We start from the raw sequence: 27,560 nt of genomic DNA, 5'->3' as shown, positions 1-27,560 counted from the left end.
ATGTTAGAATGACTCTTCAACTATCAACAGAAATTCATCTTCTAACATCCCTAACAAAAAGAGACTTAATATTTAAGTAATTTCAGTGACTAATTTCCAAAGCACCCATTCTTTTTATGGACAGTGAAGCCATTTTTATTTTTTAACTGTAATGTACCAAAAGACAAATGTGTTTTCATATAACTTCTTCCCACTAATCAGTTTATTTTTTTTCCCACTAATCAGTTTAAATGGGAAGAATGAGAGTAAATTTAACCCCACCAAATGGACATCTTTTCTAACAGTTGATGATGACTGCCATATGGCTACAGTGTGGTGTCCTATTTATAAAAACAAATAAACAAAACCAATATACAAACATAACAACGAAACCTTGGCTTCTTTCCCAAAACCAATACTTTGCACCACAATCCTTTAACTCTCATTAAGCGACCTTTAATTCTCCTTCTATGTTTCAACCAAGCTAACCTATTTTTTACATGACTTTGTCTAACTCCCATCTATAAGCTCTTCACCCAAATAGTAATGTCATCTTCAAGGCCAGCTTGTCAAAACTCAATTTTTCCAGTAAGTTTTCAGCAACTCTGAGCTCTTCCTTTAGTAGCTGCCTTAATTTTACTCTCTTCATTCAAATGATGCTCTTCTAATTTGGCAGGCATTCTTATCTCTACAATTGGAGCCTGCATTGTGCAAGACTGGCTATCCATTTCTTCTGTACCTTCCGCGTGCCATTTAGCACAGTGCTCCCTTCTCCATGTAAGAACACAGACCACCCTTCTAACTTATTCCATGCATTTTTCACTTTTAAAATGTATTTCTATGTTGAATGTTAAAACAAAGCAATATTTCTTAAATAACTACAACGAAAAATTTTCCATTTCACAGCACATCAGCAGTCTTAATAGAAATGTGTGGATATGTACTTATAAGCAAATCTCATAGCATGCTGATGTACTCAATTCAATAATTGAAACAATCTCACCCCCATATTCTCAGATTTACAGATTTACTAGTAAGATTTATAGATCATGCTACTGCCAAGGAACTTAAGGCACTGTACAGAAAAATTCACAACTTTATAATGCTTAATGTCACAAATGTAAACAAAGAGGTAGTAGAATAAAGAAGGAAACAAGGAGAAGAGAAAAGAGAAAGGCAGGAAGTGCAAGAATTTGAGGCAATAATGATGATACTTAATCTCTGGCCCTTTAAAGATGCTGTACTGATGTAAAGGTATAGGATTCAAATGATGCAATTTTATCCTTAGAGTTTCCACAGATAACTGGAGGGTACAGGCTTTAGAGCAGAGTGTTTGGGGTCAAATCCTAATTCCCAACTCCATCAATTAACTAAGTCATTAGAAGTACATTATTTAACTTTAAATAACATATCTTATAAGGCTGTGGTAATGATTAAATAAAGTTACTGAGTGTAAATGTTTAGAACAGTACTTTTTAATATAATAAATATAATTAATATTTGATGTTATTTTATCATCTGATATTACTGTTATTCTATTTGACATTGAGTCAACATCAAATGTTAATATTTACACATTTATTGCCATGCTTCATATTAATAGGAATATTATATTAACCTCCCTTCTGATCTTAGAACCTCCCCACTATTATCTCCAACTCTTAGAATCATGTTCACAATCACTTCAAAGATGAAAAAACTATGTTCACCATATATATATGTCTAGTTTTAACGTCTACTGAGTAAGTTATTGGAAATTTCTAATTTGTTGCTAAAGAGAAACCCATTCCTCTACTCAGAACACTTCTGACAACAAACGTGGTTTTCCACACCCAACAATTCCTTAATTTTCTGAGGACAGGAACTAGGTGTCCCACATTCTAATTCAGTTTGAAACTACCTGGAATTTCTGAAGATTCCAGAGATTAAAGAGTCGGTCTCACAAAACTGCTTCCCATTTCGGATGTTAATTGCAAATTTGGGGTCCCCACGTTGCCCACACTGCTGTCTGACTTGGGTACAAATCAAAAGTTACCAACACATTCCTCAAGTTCAGGAATTTGCTCTAACAGCTCACAAAACTCAGAGAAATATTCTACTTATTATTGCCAATGCACTGTAAAGGATATAAAATGAATAACCAGATGAAAAGGTACATTGGGCAAGGTGTGGAAGGATCCCAAGCAAAGGAGCTTCTGTCCCTATAAAAGTCTTGGGTATGCCACTCTCCTGTCACATGCATGCATTCACCGACCCGGATGCTCTATGCTCTACAAACCCTGCCATTATAGGTTTTAATGAAGGTTCCATTATGTAGGTATAATTTCTCAAATTTCTGGCCAGTGGTGATTAAAGCAATTCCTAGTCCCTCTCCTAGAGGTAAAGGGGTAAGGGTGATAATTCCAACTCTCTAATCACTTGGTTGGTTCCTCTAGCAACCAGCCCCCTCAAGCAAGAGTCACCTTATTAGGAAAAACTCCAGTATGGTTGAAAGGGGCTTATCATGAGTAACAAAAGACACTCCACTCCTCTCATCCCTACCACTCAGGAAATTCTCAGGACTTTAGAAACTCTGTGCTAAAGACAAAAACCAAATATGTATTTCTTATAATATGACAATATCATACTGGTACTTCTAAAACTGAAAATATCTCCTCACCCTGCTCCTTCCATTTGCCCTATTTCCATATTTTAGGCACTCAAGCCAAACTCCTGGGAGGTGTCACCAAGTTATTTTATCCATTCTCCTCTCCTTCCTTTGCCCTCCAATATCACTCTTAAAATCATAAATGAGCCTCCTAATTAGGTCTCTTGTTTCATTCCCAGATCTCCTCCAATCCACTTTGGCTTGACTTCCTTAAAACAATTACTTCTTAAGACACATTCTGTTGCTGTAGTGGTTTGTTTCCTACGGCCAGTGAAATCCAACTCCCAGGTGTAGAATTCAAGGCTCAAATGGACTCCATCTTTTCTGTTTCTAAACCATTCATACAATTTTTTGTCTCTGAACCTAACACATTGCCTTACTCATGCTTTTCTTCCCCATGAAAAATTATCATCAAATAAAAATATCATCGAAGCTTATTCAAACTTCAAGACCAATCTTTGTGAAATTTCCTTCATACCACAGCGCACTGTTTGTTCTACTCCACATTTCTACTCTAGCAATTACCTAAATGTTTATTAAGAGTAACCTTTAATCAATTAAACGCTTATGCTTCTCCATTTTAACTGTGTAGAAATATTATTTCCCTAAAACAGTTTCAATTTATATGGAGACAGAGAAATGGTTTTTTGAAGCCCGAGTCTTGAACAATACTAGGCCAAGAGAGGTAAAAAACACTTTCTGAACTGAATTCATTACTGCTATGGTTCGTCATCAATTTCCTGACAGAAAGCACAAATATGATTATTGTCCTGATGCTACTGTCTCAGTAGCTACTTCAGAAACAGCTTCACAGAACAGTCAGTGCATCACTATTATCTTTACCACATATGACTCTTCTTACTGCTTTTTCCCCCCAAAGATAATAAAAAGCCATTAAGAAAGTTATTTTCAATTAATATTTTTATAATCAGAAGACATTTACCACTGACTCGGTTCAAAAGTTACAATATTCACATTTTGAATTTCATAAAAATAGGTCACTTCCTACATAGTATGGACCACAAATTTAAAAATTCTTCCTAAATGTCATTGGTTTTGCTAGACAAAGTGGTTATTGTGAACTTTTTAGGCGCAATATCAAATCCAGACTAGATGGTTTTCATCTGAAGTACTTAAGACAGGTCACTTAGAAAAAAGTAGGTGGGAAGACGGAATTTAATTAAAAAGTAATAAGAAACGTAACTTTGTAAGAACTAATTTCTATCAATTTGTCTTCTGAGTACTGTTTTCTCTCCACTAAATCTTTTCAGCCCTGGGGCCCAAATGCCAAATAGCCTAAATCAGTTTCTGAGAAACTGACACTGAAAGAATTTCTTAGTATAAATAAATTAAGGGACAGGGATATCAGAGTATTTGTTTTCTACAAAACCCATTTTAAATTATTACAAAGATACAAATGCAGCTGTGTGAATAATTCCTCTGGTCACTTCAAGGCCAATATATATATTTGGTTTACTGAAAAGTGCTTCCCAAACATTAAAAAATATTGTTTGCTCTACTCTAGTGATCATAAGAATCCTATAATATGTCCTGAGAATTGAAGTTTCATCACCCACCTTTCGAAAACTTGAAATCAACTAGTTAAATGAAACTTGTCACACACTTTATATCACTTGAGCATTTTATTTCTTTTGCACATATCTAGAAGTAATTGAATTTCAGTAAGAAGTGACTACTTGTTTAAACAAACAATTTTTCTTGCAAGCCTTTCTATCTAAGGCAGTTCTGCTCTGTAAATCTTTTCTATGCTTCTTGAACCCATACATTCTAACAGGTTTAATTCAATATCTCACTGTGTATTTTAGAAAACACTGTGCTAAATTCAAGATGCAATTTCTGGGACCAAGGTTATTCTTCATTTAACTGAATATCATGTACTAACCCAAACTTTTTTATAAAACACAGAATCATTCCCTGAGTTTCTATTGATGAATATTTCCCTTTTTGCAGTGATGACGAAAATAACACTCAAAGTTATACTAAATTTAAAATTCTTCTCTCACTCTTGTTAAAGACGTAAAGAAGAGTTAATATGACTTATCTACAAAGAATTTCCCAAGGCATCAATAAAAGATAAAGAAGAAAAGCTGAAGAGTTAAGATGAACTGCAAATGAATTTTTATCTTTACTTCAGAAACTAAAAGAGATGCAAGTGTTTCAGAAAAGCAAGTTCAACAAAGTAGCTAAAGACTGTCTCATGAGATTGTAGAACATATTCATTCATTCTCATAGAATTATATAATAGCTTTCTGACAGATATTAATTTTCCTAACACTTCCATGTTTTGTCCCCAAAAAGTTGCAGAATACCTGCTCAGGCACATGCATGACGTTGCAAATATTTCCCGTACAATCCACTTTTCTACAGCTTCACTGACTGAGTTCGCTTCTAACTCAGAGATATGAGCACATCAAGAGTTAGCATCTGTAAGTTCTGTGCTGCTGCACAGGTCTCCTCATCTGTAGAAGACTAACATTAAGACTGATATTCTGGGGTTGTTGTGGGACTGAAAAGATCCCTGGCACACCGTGGATGGTGAATCGATACTGGTTACTACTATCTTATCTTTAGAGTTAATCCTAGAACCTATGTTCTAAGAATTGACAGTTCTAAAAATTGACATACTTTAAGTATGAAAAGAGACCTAGAAGTTCCCAATTATTTAATAAACTCATATTAAATATGAAAACCACAACTCAGACAGGTGAAATGATTGACCAGCTGTCAAAAAGTTTCTTAGTAGCAATAGTAACACAAGGAACCAAGTCCCCAGACCCAAATCTAGTGCTAATTTATCATAATTCTCTCTCCAGAAACTTCATCAACTCCTTGGTTTCATTAAGAAAAGCAAATGTCTAGGGGCCCCTAAATGCCACAGTCAGTTAAGTGGCCAACTCCTGATATTCAACTCCTGATTTCGGCATAGGTCATGATCTCAGAGTTGTGAGATTGAGACCTCCATCAGGCTCCATACTCAATGCTGAGTCTGCCTGAGATTATCTCTCTCCCTCTCCCTCTCCCCCTGCCCCTCCTCTCTATTTACACACGCTCTCTCTCTCAAATAAATGAATATATCTTAAAAAAAAAAAAAAGGAAAGAAAAAAGCAAATGTCTCATTCTAACCTTGCCTCCTGCATGCCAAGATGGATGCCACTCCACAAACTCAATTTACACATTTCAAATTATACTTCTCATATTCTTTCTCTAGCTACATCTCCTCCAAAATTCTATAGTCCCTTGAATAACATAAATAGTTGGCTAGTCATCTAGGCTGAAAGAGGTGAGAACAATGAAGACAGAATCAACATTCACTGAGCATCTACTAAGTGCCAGGTACTTGGCCAGTTTATTCACCAGTATTACCTCACCTGTGAAGAAGGGCCGGCATCATTAGAAAATTGAGGAAACCAAGCTTCCAAAGAAATTCTCCTAATCTTACATAGTTAAGAATAAGTAGAAGTGCCAGAAACTGAACCCAAGTCTCTCTGACTTAACCCATTCAAACTATGCATGTATGCATAAACTATGCACCACATAACTGGTACCTGTGTCTCTGTGCATATACCCTTTGTAATATTTAAAAAATAATGTATCATACATATTCACCTATATCATATTTTTAATTTGACAGTAACACTCTATTTCCACGGGAATTTAACTTCATCTTATTAGCAAAAATCTTACAGATAAATCAGATATATGAAAATATTCAAGATACTTACCTTTTCTTGATTAGTAAGATAGTATCTAAACTTCCAAACAAGATCTTGTTCTTCATACGTAAGTTGCTTGGTTGGTGGATAACTCACAATAATCTACAACAAAGGAAAAAAACTACTTTTGTCAAATATATTCTTCCTATTTACTTCCATTTCATTAAAAATTTTTCATTTATTTAAATATTTCTATAGTAGAACTTGTATAGAAGTAGGGAGAATATAAATGCAACAGAGTAAAACTTAAACCTGCTGTACTTATTAGTCTAAAAAGAATATTATTGGAGTGTAGGGGGAGAAAAAGACGAAATTTAAAAATTAACACTCCATATAAAAATCTGTAACTACAGAGCTCATTTCATTCAACCAAAAATAAAAATAAACCAAATCAAAATAGCAAAAGTCCCCTTTTAGATAAGTGACTTTGTAAACAATAAACATTTCCCCTATGAAGTTAACATACACAATGCATTTGTGCACACCAAGGTTTCTCTGAACCAGTACCTTAGGGCCATTTTCTAAGACCACTATATCAAGAAAGTATATACTATTTGTAGATCTGCCTCCAGGGTTAATATATTTTCTTAAAGCCCCAAAATGATTTAAAACAAATACAAAAACTACAGAAAAAACAAATCTGTTGAAATTACACAGATTTTATTACCCTGGGGAAAAAATATGCATCTGAACCACTTTCAAATGAGTGGCTAACATATCAGCTGCAACAAAATTACACATTTCATTATTTTTATATTAATACTTTAAAAATTCTCTTACATTTAGTTGATCTCTTGTGGCAGCATTAGGTTTGAGATCATGGTCAGACGGTCCACTTCTTAAACTCCGGGCAAGCTTGTGGTGTTTGCTCTCAACTAAATTCTCCTATAAATCATTTATAAATACTTATCAATAATGTAAGTTTCATCAAAAGGAAGTTTTAACAGCCAATTAGAAATGCAAAAATAAGTAGTTGCTTACTCAAGACCACTTTATAACACTTAACATCTTATTCTTGTTACAACTTTTGTCCCCTATGTTTTTTTTTTTTTTTTAAATACCTCATCTCAGGGTCATGATTTCATAGGTCCTGAGACTGAGCCTCAAATCAGGCTCCACCCCTCTCAGGAGTCTGCTTCAAGATTCTTTCCCTCTGTCCCTCCCCCTATTCTCTCTCTAAAATAAATAAATAAATCTTAAAAAAAAGAATGAAAATTAATTTGAAAAAAAAAAAAATCACCATTTTGTGATAGGGAAACTAAACATGTCTTATGCTTCTCTAGTGCCATAATAAGCATTTGCTGTTCCAGCTTCTTAAAACATCTCATAACACCCCCTATTCTCCATACAGTCAAGGTTTTCACATCCTCTACACACACAGATAAAACCTTTACTCTATAATCTTCCCTGACAACCCAGGCTAAAGCATTCCCTCTTCCTATGAGCTACTAGTGACCTTGTAATATCACTGTACTATCATCTTAGAAGTTTAACTTGCCAGTAGTGACTGAGGGCAGGGAACTACACTGAAAGTAAAGTACTCATAAGGCCTTGTTTTTTTAATACTTAAATCCGATCCCTGATCTATTTGGAGTTTTTCTTTATGTATGATGTGAGGTATGGGTCTAATTTAATTTTTTTTAAGATTTTATTTATTTATTTGACAGGCAGAGATCACAAGCAGGCAAAGAGGCAGGCAGAGAGAAAGAGGGAGGAAGCAGGCTCCCCACTGAGCAGAGAGCCTGATGCGGGGCTGGTTCCCAGGACCCTGAGATCATGACCCGAGCTGAAGGCAGAGGCTTTAACCCACTGAGCCACTCAGGTGTCCCGGGTCTAATTTAATTTTATCTTTTTCCAAATGGCTCATCATTAGTTCCCCAGCACTATTTTCCAGTGATGAAATGTCACCTTTATGATATTTAGGATGTTTGTTTCCAAAAGATTCCCAGGTTGCCTTTTTTTCTAGTTTTTTATACTCTTTCTCCCTATCTCTTCCTTTGATGTTGGAACATCAGTCATTACTTCTTGCTTTAATGACCTGTATTTACCTCCATCATCATACTTCTATCTTCTAATATACTACTTTAAATTCACTTTGGTCTGATTAAGAAGGTAACTAATCCAATCAGAAACATAAAAAATAAGAATAAAATGGTTCAGGGTGATGTCATGAGTTGTAAGTGTGAATATCATGGTATTATGCTACTAAAAGGATTTTTTGCTGAAACTTTCTAAATTTAAAGTCATCAAATTAAACCACTATTGCAAAGAATTCTTCCTGCTTCACATCCCCAAACTATCACCTCAAAAATTCCATAGATGGGTATCTCAAAATCATCCAAGTCACCAAGATCCAAATTAAACAGTTCTAGCAGCTACAATGATCTTCCAGATTTTTCAACAAAATTAATCTCCCTAAAATTCTCATCCATTGAACCCAGTGTTACATCCTGGAATAAAAAACTTTCAAATACCTGCTTCCCAAGTTCTCACTTCAAGACTACATCCCTTACTCTTCCAATAATTCAAATAAATGTTTCCCCAACAATATAATATTCTAACCGTATTTTTAGATGTTGATATTGTAAAGTTCCACCTGAACCTACTTCCAGTTAGCTAAAATGGACTTATAAGTCACTTTTGGAGAACTGACTTAGTTACAGATATACTTTTTTAAAAGAAAATGTATGCTGTAGATCCAAGTCATAATCACTCTGGAAAAAAGCACTTTTGGAAGAAATTTGGCAATAACTCACCATAGACATCTGAGGGTCAGGAACTTTTACTATCTCAAAGCTTGTTAAAATTGGAGATGACTCATCACCATCCTGGATTATAGTGTAGTAAGTTAAAAAAAAAATAAACAAAATTTAACCAAATGGTAAGAAATAATACATGATAATGTACACTCCAAAGTATTTTTATTCTATTTAATGAGCACTATTCCTCCCTTTTAAAAACGCATCTTCTTTCAACTGCAATTTAAAATACATATCCAATTTTTACCTGTTATTGCTAATGAATATTTGGGGAAAAATAAAATCTAACAATAAAAAACTTGTTACAGTTTTTAGATATATGAGGTCTAAAAATCAGTAGATTGTTTTTGTCAGTTATTTTTAACTCTGCTTATAACCCTAGTGGGCCAAAGTAATAATATCCTAATTTTCAAACTTACAACTAGAAACCACAAAGTATGATTAAATTATGGCACAGGGATGTGTTGCATCATTTGCAAAAAATACTAAGTAGATGTTGGTAACTTTCAAATTAGCACAACTGAGTTCCATTCAAAGAAGTTGGATTTTAAGCAAGGTGTTAATGTTAGCTGAAATTTATACATAGCTAGAGACTCAGCAGCGTTGCTTCTACTCAATACAGTGGAAACTTGAATAAGAAGAATTAATCCATCAATTCTTAAGACACAAAGCTGCTTTACTTTCTTGGTATTATCATTTTTGGTAATTCAGCATAGTAAATGTCACTGCATACATACCAGATAATGGTAAACTAATTAAGATCAAAATTCATTTCCTCACAACTGTATACCTCGCATCAAGCTTTTCTGTCAATTTCCAAATGCTAGCATTTCCAATGTAAGATATGTGCAGGCAAATCAGGAAAGAGTGAAAGAAGGGAAGTATTGGGACTTGACTTTAGTTCAGTAATTGAGTCTTACAGAAAACCACAAATTCCCACAGCCGTTGTTTAACAGGCTGGTTCTCAGTCACAACACCAGAAAACACATTTATCAGCCCAACTGTGACAAGTAATCTTCACTAAGGCTATCTGTCACAAAAGACAGGTGACAAGAAAGTCTATTTCCATTAGATTCAATACACTAGCCCAGCAATCTTTACACTAAGTGGAAATATGACAGGGTAGGTAGACAGGCATTAATTTATGAGCAATTTTCAAGAAGCAGCAGAAAGGGGCCAAGAACCTTTTCAAAAACACTTGAAATTCTTCTAATTTTTATTGTTATTATTTCATCTATTATCAAAGCTGTCTTTCAAAGATTCTTCAAATCTCTTCTGCTTCAAAGCACCATTTCCATTAGCATGTTTTTGCAATACAAACCCTATATGGAGGAGAAATAATACTTTTTCATTACATAGTATAAGATGTAAAATGTTAGTTTATTAAAGTGACAAAACAATTTCACTCACCTATATTTCCCCTTTTTAATGTAGCTTTTCTAATGAATTAATAAGCTATGTTAGTTTATCTTCCTAACTTCTTTTTACCAAAGACTATCATTTATCAACTAAAAGTTAACTTTTTCTAACATTTTACTAAAGGGAAGGGATACAAGCTAAAGAGAAAAAAATATGTGTTAACTTGAAAGTTACCAGAAAAATGATCATAAATTAACTACACAAACTCAAAACTCCATTACAAAAACTTCTTTCAAGTAGTAACTTACATTTATGAAAAAATTTATATTTTAAAAAATCACTATGACAGCTTTAGTAAATAACACTAAAGCATAAATATAATTTAGAAGTGTTGCTTCTAATACACAAATATATTGCATATAAGCTTAGCTATATACTAGAAGAAATATTATTCCATTATGCCATGTATCAAAAGTCTGCCCTCACTCATACTGATTTAAGCACCTGTCTAAGGTTATTTCCACAATAATACCTGGTTTATGTGATTCTGAACTACGTGTGCAATTATTTCTATAGTGCTTAAATTAAGACCCTTCAACAAGCATTTAAGGCACAGATATTTTTCAAGTAGCAACATATCAAACACAAAACTACTTTATTTTGGATAATGAGCAGACCAGAGCCAATCCATTAAATGCATATTTGTTATCACTCAGCCTACTGAAAACATGTTTTTTTAAAAATTCTGCCTTTATTACATAAATACACATTTAGGAAGTCTTTGATAAGCATACATATGTTAGGCTCACACATTATATATACAAACTCAAATAGTAAATATACCCTTAATTTTCAACAGCTTATCACTTAAAAACTGATTCCCTTTTTATTTTTCAAATGAATACTAATTGTTAATAAAGTTATTACTTTAATGTCCGACTTGCCAATTTGCAGAACGATTAATCAAAAAGTTTTTAATCTGTTGCATATTTATTGAATTCTGGAACCCAGAACTGCATTACATGAATGATAGGCTTTTGTAATCTTGTTGTAGCTATATGAGCTATATGATCTGATTTGTGTATATACAAACAGCTGCAGCTGACAGCTGTCTGCTGCTTTCCTGCAACCAAATAACTCATCTCAGCAGGTACAACAGTAATTTTTTTTAATGTTTCCCCTCCCCTCTACTTCAGAGACCATAAACAGTTCCAAGGCAAATACCTTTTCATAATAAACAATACCATATTCCTTATCATCACACTTGACACATCGAAACTCAACCATCAAGTACATGAAATTAGAACTTCGTTTCTCACTCTAAAAAAAAAAAAAAAAAAAAAAAAAAGATTTTTATGAAAAATCTTGATCTTCAACATTGTCTTAAAGGAGTATGTATCATTATTTCCAATTCACTAATACATGATCTCTCAAGTACAATTTAAAATATAACAAATATTTATTCCATTATTATAAACAACCTTCACAAGTTTTTCACAATTTACGAGTGGTCTTAAGATAACTCGCAATCATTTGTAAATTTTTCTCAATATACTTTAAACATATTGGGAAATAGTTCCTTTCTCTCCAACATAACAATGTGTCCCCTTTATTAAAGAAAAAAAAGGAAACATGTAACAAAGTGAAAATAAAATGAAGTCTAAAAGGGTGATAAAAGGTGATAAGTCTTAAACCAGTTTTTAAAATGGCTTTAAATCATTACGTGTAAAATCATAAAGGTCTAAAGAAATCACTTAAATTGTTCAGCTTTATGATACATATTACAGTCTAATTATGGCAATGGCAATGCTCTCCTACCTCTCAACGAGTGGGGGTAGAAAAGTTAAGTACGACTGGACAAAGTAAGCCCTAACACTGCCTTTTCTACACCATAGGCTATCTAAGTTAAAGAACAGAAAAACATAAGTAAACATTTTGATTTAACTAATTTAGGAATGTGACTATTATAAACATTTAAAAAAGTGAATTTTTCTTCTAATTTCAGTAAATGAGAGTGTATTATCAATAAATTTAGAAAAAACTCCCAGTTTATTCATTCTGAATATAAACAGCTAAACCAACTAATTTCTTTTTTTAAAAATGAACAATAGTGGAATTTAACTTTTATTAAGCGTTCATTATAAAATTAAAATTTTCTCTTTCAACCCAGTAAAAATCATTCAGAGAATATAAAATAAGTCAGTTATGCCCTGTGGTGATCACAATAAATTAGGCATATCACGAAAGTTGACATTCTTCTCTGCTAATGTGATTAAAATAATTGTTCTTTCTACTCTCTAGACACAGAATGTTAAGCCACACATCTAGTATTTCAGTGTAAATATATAAAAAAGAAAATTTTGTTCTAACTTTTTTTGGAAAGTTTCATGGAAGCCATCTTTTAATGAAACATATTCTAGACCAATAAACAAAATCAAGAAACAAATTACTTTGAACCATGTAAGTTGCAGAGTCCTATATGTAGTATAGCACATACTACACACAGTATCTTAACTGGGGACAGGGATTACTAAGAATGACTTAGGGTAAGTGAAGTAAACGGGCAGCACTGTTTCGGAAGAATCCAATACTGAACTGAACCTAAACATAAGCTGCCAAATGGAGAGAGAACATACAAGTGAGGCATCAAGCTTAACAGTGGCTTCACTTGTATAATACAAGTACACTTATGATGTCCACTGCCTTCTTCATGGTTCAATATAACATTAAAACAAGAAAAACAGATATTCCAAGTTTTCCACTTATTAACACAAAACTCACAATTACAGACTATCCTCAATGCTCTCACATTTGTGAGATAACCTGGCAACAAAAGTGCTTCTCAAAAAATCCTGACTTAGACATCCTGACAAGATATTTAGGGGAAGCAGGGGAAAGAGGGATACAACCCACCTCATTTATCATTTCTATTTCTCTAAATGTCAATCTGTCCAGCCAATCCACTTTCACCATGTGTCCTTGTCGATGAGCTTTGGTGAGCTGTGAATAAATTAAGAAAATTTTAACACAGATTTCATAGAAAGGAGGATAAAAATGGTAATGATCATCAACAGGATACTGCAAGTACTAACTAATGCAATAAGACAATATATTAAGAGAAAATTAATGATATACAAATGGTGAAGAAAGAAAACCGTATTTGCAGATGACATGATCATATATGTAGATTAAACAAAGAAAAGTCAAAAACTCCAGGAACTAATAAGCAATTACAGCAAAGTTGTATGATATAAGGTTAACACAGAAAGTCAATCTCTTTTCTATATAGCAACAATAAACAAGTCAAATTTGAAATTAAAATCCAACATCATTTACATTAGCAACCCCCCAAAATGAAACTGGCATGAATCTAACAAAACATGGTCTCTATGAAGAAAACTATAGGCACGCCTGGGTAGCTCAGTTGGTTAAGCAACTGCCTTCAGCTCAGGTCACAATCTGGAGTCTGGAGATCAAGTCCCACAATGGACTCCTTGCTCGGTGGGGAGCCTGCTTCTCTCTCTGCCTGCCATTCTGCCTGAGTGCGCTCTTTCTCTCTCTGACAAATAAATGATAAAATCTTTTAAAAAAAGAAAACTAAAAATCTGTGGAATAAAATCAAAGAACTAAATAAATGGACAGATTTTCTGTTCATGGATAGAAAGACTCAAAACTGTCAAGATGTCAGTACTTCCCAACTTCATCTATAGAGTCAGTACAATCTCAGTCAAAATCCCAGCAATACATTTTATAGAGATCAATAAGCTGATTCTAAAGCTAACATGGAGACACAAAAGACCAAGAATTGCCAACACAATACCAAAGAAGAACAAAATTGGAGGACTGACACTACCCAACTTCAAGACTTAATATAGAGCTACAATAATCAAAACAGTTTGGTTTTGGCAAAAGAATAAACAAATAGATCAATGGAGTAGAATATAAAATCCAGAAACAGATCCCATAAAAAGAGTCACCTGATCTTTGGCAAAGAAGCAGGGGCAATATAATGGGGCAAAGACTTTTCAACTAATGGTTTTGGAACAACTGGAGTTCCCATACAAAAAAATGCATCTAGACACAGAACTTATACACAAAAATTAAGTCAAATGGATCATCTAAATGTAAAATGCAAAATTATTAAACTAGAAGATAACAAAGGAGAAAATCTAGATGAACTTGGGTATAGGGATGACTTTTTAAATGCAACACAAAGGCATAATCCATGAAATAAATCACTGATGAGCTGGACTTCATCAGTATTAAAAACCTCTGCTCTGTGAAAGACACTATCAAGACACTAAACCACAGATTAGGAAAAAATATTTGCAAAAGACACACCTGATAAAAGACTGTTATCCAAAATACACAAGAACTCTTAAAATTCAATAAGAAAATAAGCAGTTTAAAAAAGAATGCCAAAGAATCTTAATGGATAGCTCATCAAAGACACATAGAGGGGTGCCTGGGTGGCTCAGTGGGTTAAGCCTCTGCCTTTGGATCGGGTCATGATCTCGGGGTCCTGGAATTGAGCCCTGCATCAGGCTCTCTGCTCAGCGGGGAGCCTGCTTCTCCCTCTCTCTCTGCCTGCCTCTCTGTGTACTTGTAATCTCTCTCTCTCTCTGTCAAATAAATAAATAAAATCTTAAAAAAAAAAAAAAAAGAAGAAGAAGAAGAAGACACATAGATAGCATATGAACAATATGTCAAGGAAATGCAAATTAAAGATATCAATAAAATGGCCAAAATATATAGATACCTACAACACCAAAGGCAGATGAGGATGTGGAGCAAAGGAAGTTTCGTGGATTGCTAGGAATTCATTGCTACACTGGGAATGCAAAATAGTACAGCCCCTTTGAAAGTCAGTGTAGCAGTTCCTTACAAATTAAATATGTTCTTTTACCATACAATCCAGGAACTGCATTCTTTGGTATTCACCCAAATGAGCTAAAAACATGTCCACACAAAAGCCTGCACGTGGATATTTATAGCAAATTTATTTAGAACTATAAATATTTGCAAGAATTAAGATGTCCTTCACAGGTGAATAGATAAATATGGTACATTTAGACAATGGACTATTATTCAGTGCTGAAAAGAAAGGTGCTATCAAACCATAAAACGACATGGAGGAACTTAAAGTGCGTATGACTAGGTAAGAGAAGCCAACCTGGAAAAACCATGTACTATATGATTCCACCTATATGACATTACGGAAAAGGTAAAACTATGGAGACAATAAAAACATAATCAGTTGCCTGGGATTAGGAGAAGAAGAAGAAGAAATAGGTAGAACAGAAAATTTTCAGGGCAGTGAAGCTACTCTGTATAATACCATAATGATGGCTAAGTGTCATTATATGTTTGTCCAAATCCAAAGAATGTACAACACCAAGAGCGAACCCTGGGGAAAACTGCAAACTTTGGGTGATTATGATGTGTCAATGAAGATTCATCTTTTACAACAAACGTACCACTCTGGTGGGTATTGCTGATAATGGGGTACACTATGCAGGTATGAGGACAGAGAACATATGAGAACTCTCTATGCCTTTCCCTTAATATTGCTGTGAACCTAAAACTGCTCTGTAAAAATAAAATCTTTACAAGTCTAAAAAAAAAAAAAATGGTAATGTCACCTTCACATTTGATATATTTTTATATGTAACAAACCACATACAACTATCAGTATAAGAAACAGAGTTGGGGGGCGCCTGGGTGGCTCAGTGGGTTAAGCCGCTGCCTTCGGCTCAGGTCATGATCTCAGGGTCCTGGGATCGAGTCCCGCGTCGGGCTTTCTGCTCAGCAGTTGAGTGACAACTTCTGCTCTCTCTCTCTCTGCCTGCCTCTCAGTGTACTTGTAATTTCTCTCTGTCAAATAAATAAATAAAATCTTAAAAAAAAAAAAGAAACAGAGTTGGCTAGAGACTAATCATTATATTTTTTAGGAAAAAACAACTTAAAAATTTTTGTTTAAAGGTCCACAATCAGTCATTTAAACATGTTAAAAAATAATCAAGGCCTTCCTAAAAGTATCTCCATTTCTCCATTTCTTATATTTTGATTATAAAGAGAGAGATTTATAATAAGAACAGTTTCCCAAATGGGAAATAAACTACTTTGTCTATTTCCTTCCTAGCTCTGAATCTTAAAAAAATTATAAAAAATAAGTTATATACAGTAAGGCATTTCTCTGAGGCCTATAATTTAATACTCTAAGATTTAAGGGCATAGGTGTACAAGTGTGTTTTATTTTTAAGAAGCAGTGATTAAAGGATTAACAATAAAAAAGAATTAGTAGTAAGGAAGTAATTTCTGGAGTTGCAGTTGGTACAGCTCTCCAAAGATCTTACATACCAATCTACCCTTGGTTTCAGAAATCAAGTAATATATTCGCTTCAAACCCACAGAGAATTCAAGACAATTTCCAAGGTGCTCAAACTGGAACAAGATTTTTGTCTTTGAAAGTGTAATTTAAACACAGCATTATTCTTTTTCAAGACCTCTTTTTCTTTTTAAATAAGCTCACAGAATAAAACAAAACTGGGCGACAAAGCCTACCATAATAGTTTGTATTTATCTGATGTCTTCCTTTCCATTATATATGTTATGATGGTATTCCTACAAAGATGTTAAACATTTCTATCAATTATTATCTCTCAAAGAACTAAAAATCTTCACCATCAATATTCTTTATCTTCTTCAACTAAGGAACTCTCATCACAACTATGTGGTCATGCTATTTCAGAGGTGAAAACAGTAACTTCATACAAAAAAGTTTGATGATTACTATAATATAAAAATATCAGCTTAAATTTCTTCCAAATAACTAATTCCTTTTCACCTGAGGTAATTTCTTTTTTTTAATATTTTTAAAATATTTTATTTTATTTTTTTGACAGAGATCACAAGTAGGAAGAGAGTCAGGCAGAGAGAGAGGAGGAAGCAGGCTCCTGGCGGAGCAGAGAGCCCAACACGGGGCTTGATCCCAGGACCATGGGATCATGACCCAAGCCGAGAAGGCAGAGGCTTTAACCCACTGAGCCATCCAGGCACCCCAATAAATAAAATCTTTAAAAAAAATTATCCTGGGGGCGCCTGAGGGGCTCAGTGGGTTAAAGCCTCTGCCTTCGGCTCAGGTCATGATCCCGGGGTCCTGGGATCGAGCCCCACATCGGGCTCTCTGCTCAGCGGGGAGCCTGCTTCCTCCTCTCTCTCTGCCTGCCTCTCTGCCTACCTGTAATCTCTCCCTGTCAAATAAATAAATAAAATATTTAAAAAAAAATATCCTGGATAAATGCACATTTGTGCTTCATTATTTGCATACAGAAAATTTAGTCATAAAGAAATGTATGGTACACATACACTATGGAATACCGTATACCTGTATAGGGAAAAAAAAATCAAGGTTTCTGTTGAAAGCACAAGTGACTGCAAAAGAGGTACCACTTATACTACAACTGTTTGTCTCCTGAAAACCTGACCCTGAGATTGAGAGAATTTCTAGATAATTCTGCTTGAATTAGTTTTATAATTTCTGCAGAATTGGGAAGTTGTCACTCAAAATGTCCACTAGCCACCTGTACTATTTATCTATCATTATGTAACAAAGCACTCCAAAACTGAGTGCCTTAAAACAATAATCAGTTTCTTATTTCTCATGATTCCTGGAGAAGTCAAGAAGCCATCTTCTTGTGGGTATCTAGATTTTTTTTTCCTATTGGCCTAACGGTTTCTAATGAGACCCCTGTCATTTTGGTGGCTAGAGCTAGAATGTCCAAGATAGTTTCACTCACATTTCTAATACTTTTGTGGGAAAAGGTGGGTTTATCTGGGAAGCCAGGATGGTTGGACTCCTCTCTTTCTGCATGTATGTTCAGTACTGCTCCCTCTCCAGGTCGTCTTTCAACATAGGCAGTCTAACAGGATACCCAGACTTCTTACATATGGCTCACTGTTCCCACAAGTGCAAAACAGAAGCAATCAAACTGTCTTAAGGTTTAAGCCTGCAACAAGCACAGCATCACTTTAGATGGGCTGTATTAGTTAAAAAAAAGAAAAAGTCACAGAGCCCCTACGACCCAACAATTGCACTACTGGGTATTTACCCCAAAGACACAAATGCAGTGATCTGAAGGGGCACAGGCATCTCAATGTTTATAGCAGGAATGCCCACAATAGCCGAACTATAGAAAGAGCCCAGATGTTCATCAACAGATGACTGGATAAAGATGTGGTATATATATTTTTTTTATATGTATGGATAATAATATATATATACACATACATACAGATATACCTACAATGGAATATTAATCAGACATCAAAAAATGAAATCCTGCCATTTGTAACAATGTGGATGGAACTAGAGGTATTATGCTAAGCTAAATAAGCTAATCAGAGAAAGACAATTATCATATGATTTCACTCAATGTGTGGAATTTAACAAACAAATCTGTAAAACCCAAATAACAGCATGTCCAAGATACTGCTTCAAGTACCAACCATGTACTGACAGACTTAATGGGAAGACAGAAACAATGTATTGGCGTCTTGGATGTTCAATACAAGTGCTGTACTGTATATCGACTAACCATAACTGGGAAAACAAATGTCAAACCTGACAGTTATCTATGGGAATACAGACTTCCATGATCAATGCAACTCACAGATCATCTCTCCTTATCCGTCTTACTAGATAGAGTCATATTTGCCCTATTAGACTATTAGCTTCTTAAGCACTAGAGCTATAATGGATGACAGAACCCAGCACACATTCACTCAATGAGTATATTTTGAAAGGCCTTCTAATGTAAAAGGGTGACAGATGGAAATCAAATGTTCCTATACTTCAGAATTTTGCTTAAGCTTTGGAGAAAGGATGGGAAACATGGGGAGGGGTGATACTCAGAAGGAAGCTGGAGAAAATGATTTATGCCCTTGGGTCACTTATCTTAGAATTTTTAAACCTTCAATGTAATTACATATTACTTGATTGCTACTGTAAGCTGCAAACTTCCATTAGGCCCTCTGTGCTGGAAGTAAGCACAGAAATGTTGAAAAAGAGATGCAAGTTTCCTCCCCTCACAGAACTTAAAGGTAAGACCATAAATGACCATATGTATACCTATAAATTGAAGCCATAATATGAAAGCACTGAACAGAATGCTGTGACACAAAAGAATGGGGGATCTTGAGAAGGCCTCTCAAGAAGATAACATTTAAGCAGAGACCAGAAAGATAAAAGAATCAGGGAAACCAATAGAATATATCCCAGGCAAAGGAAAGAGTTTGTCTGTAGGCACAACAGTGACATTCATGTGCCAAGGGATTAAAGACAGACCAGATGGTAGTCCTCAGTAAATATTTCATTAAATAAACCAAGTTCTCTTGAAAGTGGAGGATAGAAAGATCATATATATATGCTTACTTGGAATCACCATTCTTGAAGTTAATCATCATTTAGATTTTTCCTTATAATAGACACTACACTTAAAGCCTAAAGAAGAAAAGGGAGGAGTAATAAGAAGGACTGAAAAATAATGTTTATTTATTACAAGTCTGCACAGAAATCTGTAGTGAGGTAAATGGGGAGAGGAGGAGGGGAGGGGGAGGAAGAGACTCACTGACTCAAACAGAAACTGCAGAGAAATGATTTCTGCTTTACAAATATTCCTTGGCCGATTTCTTCCACATTTACATAGCTATTCTATCTTTACAAAAGACATCAATCAACATGTATTTATCAAACAATACCAGACACATGGCCCAAGTTCACAGATGCTATGAAAAGGGGTTACTCTTGTTTGTTAAGAGATGATATGATTGCACAAAAAGCTTAGTGTCTAGGTGTGAAAATGAGATGAACAAATGAGACAGAATATAACTGATAAAACAAAAGAACTCAAAGATGTGTACTGAACTTTAAATCCTGATTTTAAGCCCTTATGACTACATCTGATAACCTGGAAATAGAGTATATGAACAAATCAAATAAACCATTTAAAAACAACTTAAAAGAACAATGCTCCTCTTTTATTTTTAAGCCAATAGAAAATTTAAATTGAATAATGGCTTTACAATAGCACAGAATTGCAAACATTTTGAATATTCAACCATAGAGGACTGCTGAAATTCATTACAGCACAGCCATCGACACCATGCAAATTCCTGCAGTCTTTACAAATCATGTTGTAGAAGTATCTTAAATGACCTGGAACAATTTTTAAATGCCATTAAGTGTAAAATCACAATTCAATTAAACACATATACAATATGATTCCAATTTAAAAATAGATACATATACATTTATATGCCACATATACTAATTTGAATACTGAATACATTATCAACTAAAATAATAATGATGGCTATTTCTGGGAAGAGGGTTAGAAGAGATTTTTATAGTATTTGTGCTTTACCAATCTTCTTTTTAAAATCTTCTACTTCAAAAATGTTATTTAAAAGTCATTTTAAAAACAATTAATTGTGAGATCTCAATGTTGAGAGAACCACTAAAGACTGGCATTTATCAAGATGATACAGAGGGAGGAGTCAAGATGGCAGGGGAGTAGCAGGCTGAGGTGACATCAGGTCACAGGAATTTAGCTCGATATTTATCAAACCATTCCAAACACCTACAAACCCAACAGGAGATTGAAGAGAAGAGGAGCAGCAATTCTAGAAACAGAAAATCAACCACTTTCTGAAAGGTAGGACATGTGGAGAAGTGAATCCAAAGCGAGGTGAAGATAAACCGCGGGGGGAGGGGCTGGCTCCTGACAAGTGGTGGAGCAACGGAGCACAAAATTTGAACTTTTAAAGTCTGCTCCACTGAGGGACATCGCTCCAGAGGCTAAGTAGAGCCCTCACGGGGACAGTGTGGTCTCAAGTCCCGTAGGGTCACAGAAGGATCAAGGGTGTCTGAGTGTAGCAGACCTCGCAAATATCAGAGTGGGGAAGCAGACTGCAGAGACAGAGCTGAGGAGTGAGCTCTCAGCTTGGAGTTACCTTAAACTGTGATCCACAGCACAGTGAGACCACTGCACTTTGAGCAGGGACCCCACAAGTGTCAGATCTGGGGAGACCCACCTTCATCTGCCGAAAAGGCAGAGCAGCAGGAATCTGCTGGGTTTGGAGAATCCAAATGGAACTGTCTGCCAGAGACAGAAACAATAGGTCACAGGCCAGGTGAGCCCAAGTGCAGCCAGAAACCAGGGAGACAGGAGTGACTGAGCACTTTTCTCCGAAGGTGCTCTGAGGAGTGGGGTCCAGAGCTCTTGGCTCCTCCAGGTTGGAGACTGGGAGGCCACCATTTTCGTTCCCACCTTCCAGAGCTCTACGGAAAGCGTGCAGGAAACAAAAGTTCCCAAGAGCAGAACCCGAGATTACTTGGCATTGCCCCTGGCAAGGGTGGCACAATTCTGCCTCAGGCAAAGACGTTTGAGAAACACTACAACAGATCCCTCCCCAAGAAGATCAGCAAGAACATCTAGCTAAGAACATCTAGCTAAGACTAAGCTCACTGATCAAGGAGAACAGTGGAATTCCAGAGGAGGGGAAAGCAAAACATGGAATTCATGGCTTTCTTCCCAAGATTCTTTAGTCTTGCAAAGTTAATTAAATTTTTTTACTTTTATACTTTTTATTGTAATTTTTTTAAAGTTTTCCTCTTTCCTCTTTTAACATTTTTAACTACTTTATCTTAACAACACCTTTCTAAAAAAAAAATCTTTTTAAACCATTATTACAGTCATACTTGATCCTTCATTGTATCTAACTTTATTTTTTGTATATATACAGGGGTTTTTCCTCTAAAACATTTTTGAATAGAATTTCTTGTGATATCCAAATATACCCTAAGTCTAGCACAGTCTCCAGCCTGGGCAAATTCTCTCCACTTTCTTATTCTTTCTTTTTCCAACCAATTTATCTCATCAATTCCTTTTTCAGAACTTTTTTTTACATTTTCATCTTTACAGTCATATTCTATCCCTTCATGTTTACCCTTAATTATGATTATATATGTTTTTCTTTCTTTAAAATCTTGGGACTTGATATCTTCTAAGAGACCAAAATACACCCAAAATCAAGTGGGTGGCTCTGTTCTATTCACCAGTCTAATATATATATATGTGTGTGTGTGTGTGTGTGTGTGTGTATATATATTTTTTTTAATTTAAAAAAAATTTTTTTAAACTTCTTTTTACTCTCTTTCTTCTCCCCCCGATTTGGGGTCTCTTCTGATTTGGTTAGCATACATTTTTCTGGGGTTTTTGCCACCCTGATAGTATTTTATTTTCTCATTCATATATTCTTATCTGGATGAAATGACATGGCAGAAAAACTCACCACAGAAAAAAGAACAAGAGGCAGTACCAAAGGCTAGGGGCCTAATCAATATGGACATTAGTAAAATGTCAGATTCAGAGTTCAGAATGATGATTCTCAGGGTACTAGCTGGGCTCGAAAAAGGCAAGGAAGATATGAGAGAAATTCTGTCTGGATAAATAAAAGCCCTTTCTGGAGAAATAGAAGAACTAAAATCTAACCAAGCTGAAATCAAAAAAGCTATTAACGAGGTGCAATAAAAAATGGAGGCTCTTACTGCTAGGATAAACGAGGCAGAAGAGAGAATTAGTGACATAGAAGACCAAATGATGAAGAATAAAGAAGCTGAAAAAAGAGAGACAAACAACTACTGGACCACGAGGAGAGAATTCAAAAGAAAAGTGATACCGTAAGATGAAACAATATTAGAATATACAGGATTCCAGAAGAAGAAAGAGAGAGGGCAGAAGGTATATTGGAGAGAATTATTGTAGATAATCTCCCTAATATGGCAAAGGGAACAAGCATCAAAATCCAAGAGGCAGACAGAACTCCCCTCAAAAGAAATAAAAATAGGTCCACTCCCTATCATCAAATAGTAGAACTTATAAGTCTTAGTAATGAAGAGAAAATCCTAAAAGCAGGCCAGAACATGAAGTCTCTAACATACAATGGTAAAAATATTAGATTGGCAGCAGATTTATCAACAGAGACCTGGCAGGCCAGAGCACTAAATAAAAAAACATGCAGCCAAAAATACTATATCCAGCTAAGCTATCATTGAAAATAAAAGGAGAGATAAAAAGCTTCCAGGAAAATCAAAAACTAAAAGAGGTTGTAAACCTCAAGCTAGCCCTACAAGAAATATTGAAAGGGGTCCTCTAAGAAAAGAGAGCATCTAAAACTAGTAGACCAGAAAGAAACAGAGACAATAAAAAGTAACAGTCACCTTACAGGCAATATAATGGCATTAAATTCATATCTTTCGATAGTTACCCTGAGTGAAAAATGGGCTAAATGCCCCAATCAGAAGACAAAGGGTATCAGAATGGATAAAAAAAACAAAATCCATCAATATGCTATCTACAAGGAACTCATTTTAGTCCCAAAGACACCTCCAGATTTGAAGTGAGGGAGTGGAAAACAATTTACCATGCTAATGGACATCAAAAGAAAGCTGGGGTGACAATCCTCATATCAGATAAATTAGATTTTAAGCCAAAGACTATAATAAGAGATAAGGAAGGACACTATATCATACTTAAAGGGTCGGTCCAACAAGAAGATCTGTTTTAAATATCTATGCAACATGGGAGCAGGCAACTATATAAACCAATTAATAACAAAATCAAAGAAACACATAGTCAATAATACAATAATAGTAGGAGACTTTAACACCCCCCCTTACTGAAATGCACAGAAAATCCAAGCAAAAGATAACAAGGAAATAAAGACCTTAAATGACACACTGGACTAAACAGACATCAAAGAAATATTCAGAACATCCATCCCAAAGCAACAGAATACACATTCTCTAGTGCACATGGAACATTCTACAGGAGAGATCACATCCTGGGTCACAAATCAGGTCTCAAGCTGTATCAAAAGATTGGGATCATTACCTGCATATTTTCAGACCACAATGCTCTGAAGCTAGAACTCAATCACAAGAGGAAAGTTGGAAAGAACCCAAATACATGGAAGCCAAAGAGCGTCCTATTAAAGAATGAATGGGTCAACCAGGAAATTAAAGAAGAATTGAAAAAAATCATGTGAACAAATGATAATGAAAACACAATGGTTCAAAATCTTTGTGGCACAGCAAATGCAGTCCTGAGAGGAAAGTATATAGCAATACAAGCCTTTCTCAAGAAATAAGAAAGGTCTCAAGCACAGAACCTAACCCTATACCTAAAGGAGCTGGAGAAAGAACAGCAAAGAAAGCCTAAACCCAGCAGGAGAAGAGAAATAAGAAATAGCAGAGCAGAAATCAATGAAATAGAAACAAAAAAACAGTAGAACAAATCAACAAAAGTAGGAGATGGTTCTTTTGAAAGAATTAATAAGATGGATAAACCCCTGGCCAGACTTATCAAAAAGAAAATGGAAAGGACCCATATAAATAAATCCATGAATGAAAGAGGAGAGATCACAACCAACACAAAATGCAAACAATTATAAGAACATATTATGAGCAACTACATGCCAGCAAATTTGACAATCTGGAAGAAACAGATGCATTCCTAGAGACTATAAACTACCAAAACTAAACTAGGAAGAAATAGAAATCCTGAACAGACCCATCACCAGTAAGGAGATTGAAGCAGTCATCAAAAATCTCCCAACAATCAAGAGCCCAAGGCCAGACAGCTTTCCAGGGGAATTCTACTAAGTATTTAAAGAAGAATTAATTCCCATTCTCCTGAAACTGTTCCAAAAATAGAAATAGAAGGAACACTTCCAAACTCATTTTATAAGGCCAACATGACCGTGATCCCAAAACCAGAAAAAGACACCATCAAAAAAGAGAATTACAGACCAATATCCCTAATGAACACAGATGCGAAAATTCTCACCAAAATACTAGCCAATAGGATTCAACAGTTCATTAAAAGGATTATTCACCATGACCAAAGGGATTATTCCAGAGCTGCAAGATTGATTTGACATCCACAAATAAATCAATGTGATACAATACTTCAATAAAAGAAAGAACAAGAACCATATGATACTCTCAACAGATGCTGAAAAAGCATTTGACAAAGTACAGCATCCTTTCCTGATCAAAACTCTTCAAAGTGTAGGGATAAAGGGTACATACCTCAATATCATCAAAGCCATCTATGAAAAACCCACCGCAAATATCATTCTCAACAGAGAAAAACTGAGAGCTTTTCCACTAAGGTAAGGAACATGGCAGGGATGTCCATTATCACCACTGCTATTCAATATAGTACTAGAAGTCCTAGCCTCAGCAATCAGACAGCAAAAAGAAATTAAAGGCATCCAAACAGGCACAGAAGTCAAACTATCACTCTTTGTAGACGATATAATAATTTATGTGGAAAACCCAAAAGACTCCACTCCAAATCTGCTAGAACTTGTACAGGAATTCAGTAAAGTGTCAGGATATAAAATCAATGCACAGAAATCAGTTGCATTTCTATACACTAATAACAAGAGATAAGAAAGAGAAATTAAGTATCCCATTTATAATTACACCCAAAACTATAGGATACCTAGGAATAAACCTAACTAAAGAGGCAAAGTATCTGTACTCAGAAAGCTATAAAATACTCATGGAAGAAACTGAGGAGGACACAAAGAAATGGAAAACTGCTCATGGATTGGAAGAACAAATATTGTGAAAATGTCTATGCTACCTAAAGCAATATACATGTTTAATGCAATCCCTATCAAAATCAGATCAATTTTTTTTTTCAAAGAAATGGAACAAATAATCCTAAAATTTATACTAAACCAGAAAAGACCTCGAATAGCCAGAGGAATCTTGAAAAAGAAAGCCAATGTTGGGGGCACCTGGGTGGCTCAGTGGGTTAAAGCCTCTGCCTTCAGCTCAGGTCATGATCTCAGGGTCCTGGGATGGAGCCCCGCATCGGGCTCTCTGCTCAGCAGAGAGCCTGCTTCCTCCTCTCTCTCTGCCTGCCTCTCTGCCTACTTGTGATCTCTGTCTGTCAAATAAATAAATAAAATCTCTAAAAAAAAAAAAAAGAAAGAAAAAGAAAAGAAAAGAAAGCCAAAGTTGGTGGCATCGCAATTCCAGACTTCAGGCTCTATTACAAAGCTGTCATCATCAAGACAGTATGGTACTGGCACAAAAACCATACACATGCATCAGTGGAACAGAACAGAGAGCCCAGAATTAGACCCTCAACTCTATGGTTGACAAAGCAGGAAAGAATATCCAATGGAAAAAAGACAGTCTCTCCAACCAATGGTGTTGGGAAAACTGGACAGGCACATGCAGAAAAATGAAACTGGACCATTTCCTTACACTGCACACAAAAATAGACTCAAAATGGATGAAAGACCTCAATGTGAGAAAGGAATCCATCAAAATCCTGGAGAACACAGGCAGCAACATCTTCGACCTCAGCCACAGCAATTTCTTCCTAAAAACATCGCCAAAGGTAAGACAAGCAAGGGCAAAATGAACTATTGGGACTTCATCAAAATAAAAAGCTTTTGCACAGCAAAGGAAAGAGCCAACAAAAACAAGAGACAACTGACAGAATGGGAGAAGGTATTTGCAAAGGATGCATCAGATAAAGAACTAGTATCCCAAATCTATAAAGAACTTATCAAACTCAACACCCAAAGTAGAAATAATCCAATCAAAAAACGGGCAGAGGACATGAACAGACATTTCTGCAAAGAAGACATCTAAATGGCCAAGACACATGAAAAAGTGCTCCACATCATTCGGCATCAGGGAAATACAAATCAAAACCACAATGAGATACCACCTCACACCAATCAGAATGGCTAAAATTAACAAGTCAGGAAATGACAGATGCTGGTGAGGATGCGGAGAAAGGGGAACCCTCCTACACTATTGGTGGGAATGCAAGCTGGTGCAGCCACTCTGGAAAACAGCATGAAGTTCCTCAAAAAGTTGAAAATAGAGCTACCCTAGGACCCAGCAATCGCACTACTGGATATTTACCCTAAAGATACAAATGCAGGGATCCAAAGGGGCACATGCACCCAAATGTTTATAGCAACAAT

General features: G+C 35.4%; 1 protein-coding gene across 2 annotated transcripts in view; it reads right to left on the bottom strand.

Annotated features, from left to right (window-relative positions):
• Positions 1 to 27,560, bottom strand: part of PIK3C3 (phosphatidylinositol 3-kinase catalytic subunit type 3) — a 137,997-nt gene that overhangs the window by 85,443 nt on the left and 24,994 nt on the right. Inside the window, exons 5-9 of one of the 2 annotated variants that reach the window (XM_059409562.1) lie at positions 13,392 to 13,478; positions 11,703 to 11,798; positions 9,117 to 9,188; positions 7,141 to 7,245; positions 6,370 to 6,462 (exon numbers count right to left, since the gene is read on the bottom strand). In XM_059409562.1, coding sequence (XP_059265545.1) covers positions 6,370 to 6,462; positions 7,141 to 7,245; positions 9,117 to 9,188; positions 11,703 to 11,798; positions 13,392 to 13,478 — 453 coding nt within the window. The remainder of the gene's footprint in view (positions 1 to 6,369; positions 6,463 to 7,140; positions 7,246 to 9,116; positions 9,189 to 11,702; positions 11,799 to 13,391; positions 13,479 to 27,560) is intronic. The other variant, XM_059409563.1, reaches the window with a different exon arrangement.

Source organism: Mustela nigripes, chromosome 8 (genome assembly GCF_022355385.1).
Source record: "Mustela nigripes isolate SB6536 chromosome 8, MUSNIG.SB6536, whole genome shotgun sequence".
In the NCBI taxonomy this organism is placed as follows: domain Eukaryota; kingdom Metazoa; phylum Chordata; class Mammalia; order Carnivora; family Mustelidae; genus Mustela; species Mustela nigripes.
This window is presented reverse-complemented; position numbering and strand designations above follow the sequence as displayed.